At 37.5% G+C, this 12,576-nt stretch overlaps 1 protein-coding gene across 7 annotated transcripts in view; it reads right to left on the bottom strand.

Annotated features, from left to right (window-relative positions):
• Positions 1–12,576, bottom strand: part of LOC128696978 (protein ST7 homolog) — a 113,035-nt gene that overhangs the window by 41,786 nt on the left and 58,673 nt on the right. For all 7 annotated transcript variants that reach the window (XR_011393299.1, XM_053788434.2, XM_053788435.2 and 4 more), the window contains 3 exons: positions 11,085–11,255; positions 8,443–8,676; positions 2,427–2,524 (listed from right to left, as the gene is read on the bottom strand). Coding sequence is in view for 6 of the 7 variants with exons in the window: in XM_053788434.2 (XP_053644409.1) it covers positions 2,427–2,524; positions 8,443–8,676; positions 11,085–11,255 (503 nt within the window). In the remaining variant the exon portion in view is untranslated. The remainder of the gene's footprint in view (positions 1–2,426; positions 2,525–8,442; positions 8,677–11,084; positions 11,256–12,576) is intronic.

Genomic DNA, 12,576 nt, shown 5'->3' with positions numbered 1-12,576 from the left:
ACACATGTGCAACATCTGGGTATCTTTATTGTAGACGTTTCGCCATCCAGTGGCTTTATCAATACAAATTCTAGGACATAACTTGAAGACAGTAGAACTATGTACAGAAGATGAGGTAATCAGTCCCTCAACCTAGGAGTAGGTGCGAAGAGCACCATAGTCGTGGAGATTCTGAAGCAGAAGAAAGGATCCTGGCGCTTATATAGTAACGTCAGGTGTAGCAGACGAGGGCATATTCACTGGAAGGCAGGATTCCCCAGTGGAAGTAGGTCCTTCCCAAAGAAATGGGTTAGTTGTAGTAGAAGTTGTCGTAGTCGTGAAGGTTATGTACATGTCCTCAGAATTAAGATTCCATGATGTTGCAGTGTCTGACAAGTTGTGTACGAATGGTATACAATACCGGTATTGTATACCATTCGTACACAACTTGTCAGACACTGCAACATCATGGAATCTTAATTCTGAGGACATGTACATAACCTTCACGACTACGACAACTTCTACTACAACTAACCCATTTCTTTGGGAAGGACCTACTTCCACTGGGGAATCCCGCCTTCCAGTGAATATGCCCTCGTCTGCTACACCTGACGTTACTATATAAGCGCCAGGCTCCTTTCTTCTGCTTCAGAATCTCCACGACTATGGTGCTCTTTGCACCTACTCCTAGGTTGAGGGACTGATTACCTCATCTTCTGTACATAGTTCTACTGTCTTCAAGTTATGTCCTAGAATTTGTATTGATAAAACCACTGGATGGCGAAACGTCTACAATAAAGATACCCAGATGTTGCACATGTGTCTTAATCCCATCTTGTCGGTATTGTATACCATTCGTACACAGACTTTAATTTGCTTAGTAATCTCTTGTGTGGTATTTTGTCAAATGATTTCTGGAAGTTGAGGTACAAAACATCTGTGAAGATTTTGTGGGTCTAATTTTTTTGTAATTAGAGTTGAAAATTCCAGCAAACTTGTTACAGAGGATACTTTATTATGTGCGATTTCGCTAACACATGGGAGTGGGTGGAAGACGCTGCTGTACACTTTGTGCGTTGCTTTGCATGGGGCACTGTGAATGATGACGTGCACTACCAAAACATCAGTCTAACTTTGTTTGTGGTAGTGCTTGCACCTCAGCATCTATATAAGACATTACTTGGGTGTTTGCCACCGCAGTTATCATTATGGCTTCTCAGCAATCAACCAAGTCAAGGAGAAAATGCTGGCAGTGTGTGTGGAGGACCAGAACCAGAGAAAGATGAATCTCTGCTCTGCCTCAATCAGGAGCCCTTAATGGCTAGTCAGGACAGGTTTGACAAATTCTTTTTGGCATCAAAACCTATACATTAAGGTGACAGGTGAATCTGGAAGCGCTGATCATGTTGCTGATGCAAAGTTTCCTGAAGCCCTTAACCCTCTAGCATTCAAAGGCCCTGACAGTCAGGAGCCAACATCTGGAAAGATTCTTGAGCCTAAACTGGACACATGAGAATTTTGAGATTACCTCCAACCTATAGGGAAACTCACTGTCATCCTCAAATAGTCAATCAGATAACTCTATACACCATCAGACAGGAACATATCTATCACATAAAGTGAAGGAACTTTATATAGTGGTACCAACACTTTTATGTGGATGCAAGGCATAGGTTTTAAACACTGCAGTGGGAAGGAGGCTGGAGGCAGTAGAGATCTCATGTTTCAGGGTGCTAATATTATGCAAAGAATGCAGAGTGTAGAAGTTAGAAGAGGGCTGAGGAGGGGTTGTTGTAGTGGTTTGAGCATTTAGAAAGGACAGAGCAGAACAGGATGGTCAAGAGGTTGTATAAATCTGGAGTGTAAGAAGGGTTAATGGTAACCCCTGAAAGTTGGTTTGCATCATAATAACCAGCATTGTATATAGCACTTTCAATGTATAATAGTATATACAAAACAAACCCAGTGAAATAAGTATATCAGTCTTATTACTTTTAATAATAATAAAACTCCTAACCATCTGCTTACACTGTAATTAATTAATGCCTAATTCATTGTAATCTGAAATATTTACCATAATAATCTGATAAATATAGTACAGTATTATCAGTGAAATTTTAAACAAATAATTTATACCAAATATTCTTATACTGCACCACATAAAAAGACTTCCTACACTGAGTTGGCTCATCCATTCCTTGATACTCTGTATGTTGATCTATGTATACCAGTGAGAAATGTTCCTTGATACACTGTATGCTTAATCTATGTAGACCAATGAGAAATGTCCCTTGATATACTGTTTGGTGATCTATGTATACCAGTGAGAAACATTCCTTGATATATACTGACCCCTTCTCTAACAATGCTACTCTATGTAAGTTATTGCTACACTAAAGTAAAGCATACTAGTAAAGCCTTAACACACAAACAATGACATTACTCACATCTCGAAACATCTTTATTGCTTCCTTCATTTTGCCTAATTTTCGAGCACACATGGCTAGCCGTCTCTTAATATATATGAATACATTTGTGTCTCGTCCTGGAAGAAAACAAGATACAAGCTTTAACAAGATATCTTTCCTAACAAACTGTTTTGTATAACACTGATGCCTAATATTATTGTACTGTACTTATAAATATGGAAAACTTCAAGATAGCTTTTCAGATTCTACATAATCTTCTTTATCTCTTAACCCTTAAACGGTCCAAACAGATCGACGTTCAAATCCGTATTGCTCCAAAAGTAGATCTACTTTTTTTTTACATATCTTCAAAAATAAAAAAAAATGTAGATAAAAGTTTTTTTTACACATTTTTAAATGTAAAACAAGAAAGAAGATCTACATTTTTTTACATACTTTCAAATGTTGAAAAAACATATATATACGTTTGGACCATTTAAGGGTTAAATATTGCTTTACAAAAATGCACTGCATAAAATTTAAAAAAGTAGCAATTATTCTCAATTCTGAGTGCATTATATGCAAGTTGAGAACTAAGAATTATACAGTACTTATACCATTCTGTGAAAAAGAACTAGAGTATGGGAATTCAAAATACAGATATAACATAATAAATTACCTTTACAGAACTACAGTAGTTGTAAAACAATGGGCATTGTCTATTAGTCAACTTCACAAGAAAGTCTAGAAACAGAAAGTATTTGAAAATGGTGTCACTATTCTTTTACAAAAATTTTGCATACTCGGATAAAAAAAAATGAAACATGAAAAATCATGATCTATTATATTTTATGAATTAAAATACATTCTCTAGGCAGTAGGCTGGTAGACAGCAACTGCCCAGGGAGTTATTACTGTCCTGCCAAGTGAATGCAAAACAAAAATCTGTAATTGTTTTACATGGTAGGATTGCTGGTGTCTTTTTTCTGTCTTAAAAAAACATTGAATAACAGGTATATCTTGCTACTTCTGCTTACACTTAGGTTATACTACATATGCATGTACATGCAGGTATATTTACACAACCATCTGAGCATCTGAATAACAGAGCCTTGAATGCAAGGTTCTTGCTGTGCAGGTAAAATCTGGCTTCAGGAATAAAGTGATGCTTAAACCAGTCAATAAATATTTCCTCTGTCATCCATGCTGACTGGTTTGACCTCCAAATTACTGGTAAGGTGTTTTTATCTACACCTTTCAAAGCACGAGGATTCTTAGAGCAGTAAATAACCATGGGCTTACACTTGAAATCACCTGATGCATTACCACCCAGGAGCAAGGTGAAGCGGTCCTTTGCTGCCTTGAAGCCTGGTGCACTCTTCTCTTGCTGACTGATAAAAGTTCATGTTGGCATTTTTTTTTCCAAAAAACACTTGTCTCGTCAGCATTAAACACTTGGTGTGGCTCATAGCCACCCTCAGAAATAATTTCCTGCAATTCAGCAGGAAAATTACTTGCTGCTGTATGATCAGCTGAAGCACTTTCACCAGAAAACTTAATGTTATGTAACTTATTATGAAACAAAGTTGTGGAACCAACTTGTGCTAAACAGTCTTTTTCAGGCCTTCCTTCCTTATCACACACTGCTTTAAACAACTGTAAGGCCTTTTCCCCAATTAAGAGGAAATTAAGTGGTGCACCTTTCTTTGTCTTTTGTTCAATCCACTCAAGCAACAAGTTTTCTGTTTTATTTACTTGTTGGGACCTACGTGTCATTCTTTTCATGAGATGATATCTTGAGTTATTCATTACACAAACTCATATATTCACCTCGTTCTTTTTAATTGTATGAACCGACACTTCATTAAGGCCATAGGCCCTCACTATATCCACCACATGTGATCCACTCTTAAACTTGTCTAATATCGCAATTTTCTTCACAATTCCTAGACTTGAATGCTTAAACCTTTTCTTGTCACTTCCAGCAACACTTGTATGCTTACTGGGTGCCATGATTGCTTAGCAGATTTAACAAATGGCAATGAAAATAAGAAAATGAGTGTGTCAATAAACACAGCTAGGTTCCCGAGTGCATATCTTCGTCCTGCACGCGTATGAACCAAACCGGAGGCTGGGAGCATGATGAGGGTGGGTGTGGGCAGTACGCCTCCATTGACTCAATGGTATAACCCACCGTGGGCGACTGGGTAACCGCGCGCTCAAAATTTTTTACCCTCTTGCGAATCATGTTAAATTGATCACACGACGTGTTACATAAAAATGTATCGCAATTCTTCAATCATGCTTTACTCAAATAGTGCCAAATAAACTTGTGTTAAATGATGGTCTACTGTATACATCTTATGAGCCAATGTGTTTGACGTATACACCTACCACCTGACTTACGACCTGCTCGACTTACGACCGTGTTTTGTATGCCAAATTTCTGGGAAATAAACAACTGTTTGTGATGTACACAGTGTTTATCCTAAACCTTACAGTATAAAATACAGTATTAACAGCATAAAAAGTAAAATAAAAAATGAAAATAAAAAATAAAACAATAAAATACAGTGGACCCCCGGTTCACGAAGTCATTGGTATCCGATAAATCCGGTATCCGAAGCATCATATCGCAACAAAAAATTTGCCTCGGTTCCAGTTACGAAACCCGGTATGCGATACGATTCGTACGAGAAGTGTCCACGTGTGGCCTGAACTGCCCCGTGTGTGCCAGTGTTTACAAGCCAGTCAGTGTGCGCACATCTAAGGATACATTCGGTACATTCCATATTATCACTGTTTTTGGTGCTTGTTTCTGCAAAATAAGTCACCATGGGCCCCCAGGAAGCTTCTAGTACCAACCCTGTGGTAAAAAGGGTGAGAATTAGTATGGAAATTAAGAAAGATTTTTAAGGGTTTGGGGCTAACCCTGAGAAGCCTATGCCAGTTGTGGAATCCATTGTGCCTATTTCAAAAATTAAGGAAATGTGTGCACAGTGGGTTGAACTGCAAACCTTTATGGATGAAAATTACCTTAACACGGCTATTGCAAGCCGTGCTGGCGACTATTACACTGACAATGTTGTGAACCACTTTAGGAAAGTCATAAAGGAACTAGAGGTACAGGCCTCTATGGACAGATATGTTGTGCGACAGAAGTCCAGTGACTCTCAAGCTGGTCCTAGTGGCATTAAAAGAAGAAGGGAAGTAACCCCGGAAAAGGACTTGCTACCTCAAGTCCTAATGGAGGGGGATTCCCCTTCTAAACATTAAAAACTTCGACACTCTCCCCTCCTCCCATCCCATCAATCATCACCAGATCTTCATTAAAGGTAAGTGTCAATTATTCTATTGTTATTATTGTTATTGTAATTATTCTATTGCATTAAACTTAATATTTCATGTGGTAAAAATTTCTTTTTTTCATACTTTTGGGTGTCTTGCACGGATTAATTTGATTTCCATTATTTCTTATGGGGAAAATTGATTCGCTTTCCGATAATTTTGCTTTACGATGAGCTCTCAGGAACGGATTAATAACATGAACCGGGGGTCCACTGTAAAGTCATTGCAAAAATGTTATGTTGATATTCAGTAGTAAGGTTCGACTTAGGTCCATTTCAACTTACGACCGGTTGGTCGGAACCAAGCTCGGTCGTAAGTCGGATGGTACCAGTATACATATACTCAAAAATTCTAGTGGCTTCAAATCGAGCAGGAGAAAGCTGGTAGGCCCACATGTGAGAGAATGGGTCTGTGTGGTCAGTGTGCACAGTATAAAAAAAAATCCTGCAGCAAGCAGTGCATAATGAGAAAAAAAACTCCGACTGTGTTTTTGGATTAAAACGCCAACTTTAAGATGTATTTTTGTATAGTTTTTATGGTTATATTCTCATTTTTGTAGTAACATTTGATATAATGGAAAACATAGAAATGGAGGCAATTTTGATTGGTTTTACTATGAAAAGGACCTTGAAATGGAGCTCAAAGTAGGGGAAATGTTTGATTTTTGCCAATGTTCAAGGGTAAACAAATGATGTCATTGTCCAATAAATGTCCAACTAGCCATTCTAATATGCAGTCATGAATGGGTTGACATTATTTATACAATTATTACAATGTTGCAGTAGTCTGCATAACAGTAAATCTTCTATTTTTTGTTTGAATAAAAATTCAAAATAGAAAGCAAGAGTAATATCAGAGGGGCCTGGAGATGTAACTGATGAACAAAGAAAATGTTATTTTAGAGCCAGGAATGTCTGCAGTGTTTAATCTGGACCCCATTTTGAAACTGGCATATTTTTTAATTTGCGTGAAATTGGCCAAACTGTCAATTTCCGACCACTTTATTGGGTAGCTGAAATCGGTAAATGGGCAGTTTCTTGTACTCAATCAATAGAACAAATGGAGTTCTAAAGAAATAACTATGAGTTTGGTCAACTGGAGCAATGGAATTAGCTGAAAATAGGGATCAAAGTGGACGAAATCGCTGATTCGTAAATATTGCCAAGGCCGCTTACTTCGCAAGAGCATAATTCCGTAAGTTTTCCATCAAATTTCGTACTTTTGGTGTCATTACCACTGGGAAAAGATTCTCTATCATTTCATAAGAAATTTTTTTTTTTTTCCAAATATTTTGTGACACCAGGAGACACCTCAGGATTTGGGGTTGCGACAGTCAAAGGGTTAATAAGGTAGTTCTGATAAGCAAATGGGCAGTTTCTTACACTCAATCAATAGAATGGAAGGTGTACTAACAAAATAGCCAGAAACTTCACACCTGCATAATTCCAAAATTTTCAATCAACTTTCACATTCTTGGTGCCATAACCTTCAGAAAAAGACTCTCTACCATTTTGAAAGATAATTTTTTTTTAAATAGTGACACTAACAGCACTTTTAATTTTGGGGGTTATGACAGGAAAAGGGTTAAAATCTAGCAAGCTGCTTTGACCGTCTAAACCTTTATAGTATATCCAACTAGACCTAGGAGGGGAACATGAACCCTCTCCACTCATTTCTAGATCAACGAGAAGCGTCTACTATGTAAATTGTTAAAAAACTTTATTAATATTTATGATTTAATAATTTAAAACTCAGTTTTTTAGGCCTTTTTCAAAGTTTCAAAGTTGTTCACTCCAACAATCGATTGTCACAAACAGCTCCATTTTTCTGGAACATAATTCAGGCAAAAGGTGGTTGTCTATTGTATCTTTAAATTGTGTGTATAGTACATACTATACTAGGTATATAGCAGAATACTTACTGCTCTTATTATTTTCTTTTCATTATTCTGAATTAACAGACACTTGGACAACCCTTTCCCCATTAGTGCAATATATAGCCTCTCCTCACTTAACGATTGAGTTTCGTTCATAAGACCACATCATTAAACGAATTCATCTCTAAGTGAGGAGCATACTATAATGGTAGAGAATTTGTGTCAACTATCTCTGATATTGTTTTAATGTCACCTTTGCACCATTTATAACATTTCTGGTATATTTTTAAATGTTTATACAGTAGTGTACTGTATATTGAAATAAACAGATTAGAGAAAATCAGCTCTAATATGCATTATTTAGGTATTCATACTGGTCAAAGAGCCTGTCATAAGTCCGAGGTGTCAGTACACGAGTACATCACTAAGTGAGGAGAGGCTGTAACTGGTTTACTATACTGAAGTACAGATGCTCCTCGCTTTATGATGGTTTGACGATGTTTTGACTGATATTGGTGATATTTTGACTTCATGATGGTGCAGTAGCACCATTGTCGAGTCAAAATATGACCTTCATACAGTACTGTACAGTTACTGATAGGATAAACTTGTATTCATTTATTTACTCACAATACTGGTATTTAGTTAGTTACAGTAATTATTTGTTTATTTACTTATTCAGTGACAGAAGCTATTTATTTACTTATTTATCATATATTCATATTCGACTTACGATATTTTCAACCTTCAATGGGTTCATCAGAATGTAACCCCATCATAAGTCAAGGAGCACCTGTATGTTGCTACAGATACAAACAGTAGACAACTTACTATGTAAAGCTTCCATTGCACTACTCTGGTGTTGTGTTACTTGAGATCTTCTGTAATTTGTCTCTGCATGTTTCAGAGCTATTTTCAACTTCTTCTCCACTTCAATAATAGAGGTACATTCTTCCTCTGCTAGCAGAATATATGCCGAGGCACATTCTGGGTTCAGATCTAAAGCAGAACGTGCAGATTTGATGCGAACTTCTGGGTTTCTTTCCCTCCACGCAGTCTGCATTACTGTTCAAAAATCTTATGGTAGTTAATTAAATCAAAATAAAATAATAGCTTAAAACTACTCAGAAAATACTTATCTTAGTCTGACAACAAGCTCATTCACTACCACCCACTGAAACATTATTTACATCGTATATTTCTGTTTCCAGTGAAACTCAACAAATGCATCCAAAATACACAACAAAAATGTTATTAATTTTTTTTTTTCAACATGCTGGCTGTCTCCCACCAAGGCAGGGTGACCCAAAAAGAAACACTTTCATCATCATTCACACATAATCACTGTCTTTGCAGAGGTGCACAGATACGACAGTTCAGATGTCACTCCAAACAGTAAATATCCCAAATCCCTCCTTTAAAGTGTAGGACCTGTACTTCATTTTCATGAATTTCACTAACCCATATGAAAATTTGAGAGCTTCAGTCCATCCATCATGATGATAATGGTCCAGGATTGGACTGAGATATCAAGTTTTCATATACAATTTATGAGTTGGCTGTGTTTCATTATTGCTGGCAACAGTGAAGAGAATACTGTACCACATCAAATACAGTGCCTTCAATAATAATCTGGACCTGCCTCCATGATAAACATGAGTAGTTCAAAGATAAATAGTGAGGAAAATGCCTGTATATTGGCCTGTAGACAAGAAAAAGTCCCCATAAACGAAATCTCTCACTGTATTCGACGAGGAAAATCCAGCTGCTACCAGTGGCCTATCACCAGATGCCACTGCCAATACAAAACCCCACATTGGACAGTCAAGGAGGATGTCTAAACACACAGATAGCATTCTATGCAGAGAACAATGTAGAAATCCACATCTGACAGCATCACAGCTCAAAAAAATGTATCCTGAACTCCTAGAATACATAGAAGGAACACCTCCAGTTTGCCAGGAAATATATACACTGGAGCATTGATGACTAGAAATAAGCCACATTTCAGTGTACTAAAAGTGGTCGAAGCAGGGAAAGGCACCCCTCCTCCATCACCAGGTACAACTATGCATACACAGTGAACACCATTAAAAACCCATAATCTATCATAGTTTGGGGTTGCTTTAGTGGTCATAGGGGTTGTACTTCCATTCCCAAAACATTACAATGAATGTCGACCACTTTATCACCGTTCAAAGACCATCTGCTGAATATATTTAAAATTCTTTGTTGCACCACCCTTATGCATGATAGTGCCCCCTGTCACAAGGCCAAGAAAGTAACCAAGTGGCTTCCTATGAAAAATATTGAGGTTTCACAGAAACCAGGGAATAATCCAGACCTCAGTACCATTGAGAATGTCTAGAATATCATGAAAAAGATAGTATCCTGCTACATTTCATCCATATCATGCCTACAGCAAAAGATCAAGAACATTTGGGTCAACCAGTTATCCAGTGATTACTTCAGGAATCTGAGTGAGAGCATTCCCAAACAGCTTCCAATAGTCATCAAAGGCAAAGGGAAGATGACAAAATATTAGTGCAAATATCAAGTATTACAGTTTCTGTTCTGTATTTTTTTTTTTAACAAACTGGCTGTATCCTATTGAGGCAGTGACCTAAAAAGAAAAACGAAATTTTTTTCTTTTTAAATTTATTAATTTATACAGGAGAAGGGGTTACTAGCCCCTTCTTCCCAACATTTTAGTTGCCTCTTATGACAAGCACGGCTTACTGAGGAAGAATTCTTTTACACTTTCCCATGGAGATAAGTGGAGATAAAGAACAAGAACTATTAAGGAAATAGAAGAAAACCCAGATGGGTGTGTAAATATACATGAGTGTACGCGCATGTGTAGTGTGGCCCAAGTGTAAGTAGAAGTAGCAAGATATACCTGTTATTAACCCATGTGTTTATGAGAGAAGAGACCAGCAATCCTACCATCATGTAAAACAAATGTGCGAAACTCTTCCTCTTCTTTCAACAATCCAGCTATATTCCACTGAGGGAGGGTGGACCAAAAAGAAAAACAAAAGTCTCTCTTTGTAACTTTAGCAATGTATACAGGAGAAGGGGTTACTAACCCTTTGCTCCCGGCATGTTAGTCGCCTCTTACGACATGCATGGCTTATGGAGGAAGAATTCTGTTCCACTGCCCCATGGAGGAAAGCAGAAATAAACAAAAACTAGTAAGAAAGAAGAAAACCCAGAGGGGGTGTATATATACATGTGCTTGTACGTGCATGTGTAGTGTGTAAGTAGAAGTAGCAAGACATACCTGAAATCTTGCATGTTTATGAGACAGAAAAAAGACACCAGCAATCTTACCATCATGTAAAACAAATGTGCAAAAATATTATTATATAAATTACACTTGCACTGCTTGTAATTTTTTATACCAATCAAAACCAAACCTATGCCTGTAATAATAAAAAAAATGAACTAAGTTGTGCATACGTAAGACTTACTTTCATATTCCGGCTTGCCAGCATCAGCCTCACAAGTGAAGAAGGTCTGGTGGTCCTGAGCAGATAGGTTCATATCATAATAAGTCAACGGCTCTTTTTTGGTTGACCACGTTAACCGTTGATATTCAGAACCACGAAATAAATTAAGAGGATTGCGCCAAACTTTACACTCTGAAAAGTATTGGCTTCAGTCACAAAACAGTTATAATTTTGATTAAGACATAATTAACTACCAAGGTCTTTGAATGATCTAGTAAGTGCTGCAGTGGCTACTCCTTTAATGATGATAATGCATAATTAATAAAATCCCATACAGAGTTTACAGTATACTTGGTGTAAAGCTCTACCCTAAGCAAAACATAAGGCCCAATAAAAGTTTGTTATACATATTTTGTCTTAATACCCAAAGTTTATTTTAATCTAAATTTAACAATACCACACTATGGCATTACAGAGCAGCATCAACCTAAATGTGTAGTACATCATTTAACATTACAATACAAGTCACTACATACACTTTAACAATATTGCCAGATAATGATGAATAAAGGTGACTACAACTGAAGGATACATCAAAAATGTTTTTAGGGGTCAATACTTCCTGACCCCTGGTCCCAGACCTGGCCTCCTGGTGGATCAAGATGAAGACAAATGGTGAAAAGCCAACAAGTGTTAAAAAAGACAATTACAGAGAGGAGATGCTTCATCTCAGACCAGACTTTTTCAGTCGATTGACTGAAGAAATTTGTTCACAGGCAAAACATCTCAATAAAGTTCCTCTCTGCAATTCTGTCTTTTGGCAGACCAACTGTAGTACAGATGCTCCTCGCTTTACGATGGTTCGACTTGTGATATTTCAACTTTCTGATGGTGCAATGTATGTAATGTACTGTAAAACTTATTTTTTGTACTGTACAGTACTGTTCATTTATTGATAGGATAAACCTGTATTCATTTATTTACTTTTCAATATTGGTATTTAGTTACAGTAATTATTTCTTTAAGTACTTATTCGTGACAGCAGTTACACACAGTGGACCGCAGCCTTACGAACACATCGCGTTACGTTAAATCCATCATACGAAACATTTGAACGCAAAAATGTTGCCTCTCCTCATGATAAAAAACTCGCTTTACATGATTCGTCCGGGACGCGTCCTACATGCGGCCTCAGCACTAGTGTTTACAAGCCAGCCAGTGCGGTTGCATCTATGCATATACAGTGGACCCCCGCATAACGATGGCATCACATAGCGATTATTTCGCATACCGCTTACTTTAATCGCAAAAATTTTGCCTCACATACCGCTTAAAAACCCGCTTACCGATTTTCGTCCGAGATGCGGCCTGAGCCACGCTCACATGTTCCGCCGGTGGCATTGTTTACCAGCCAGCCTCCGCGGTAACATCCAAGCATACAATCGGAATATTTCGTATTATTACAGTGTTTTCGGTGCTTTTTCTGGAAAATAAGTGACCATGGGCCCCAAGA

The sequence above is a fragment of the Cherax quadricarinatus genome, chromosome 49, assembly GCF_038502225.1.
Source record: "Cherax quadricarinatus isolate ZL_2023a chromosome 49, ASM3850222v1, whole genome shotgun sequence".
In the NCBI taxonomy this organism is placed as follows: domain Eukaryota; kingdom Metazoa; phylum Arthropoda; class Malacostraca; order Decapoda; family Parastacidae; genus Cherax; species Cherax quadricarinatus.
The sequence above is the reverse complement of the archived record's forward strand: the minus strand, read 5'-3'. Positions and strand labels throughout refer to the sequence as shown.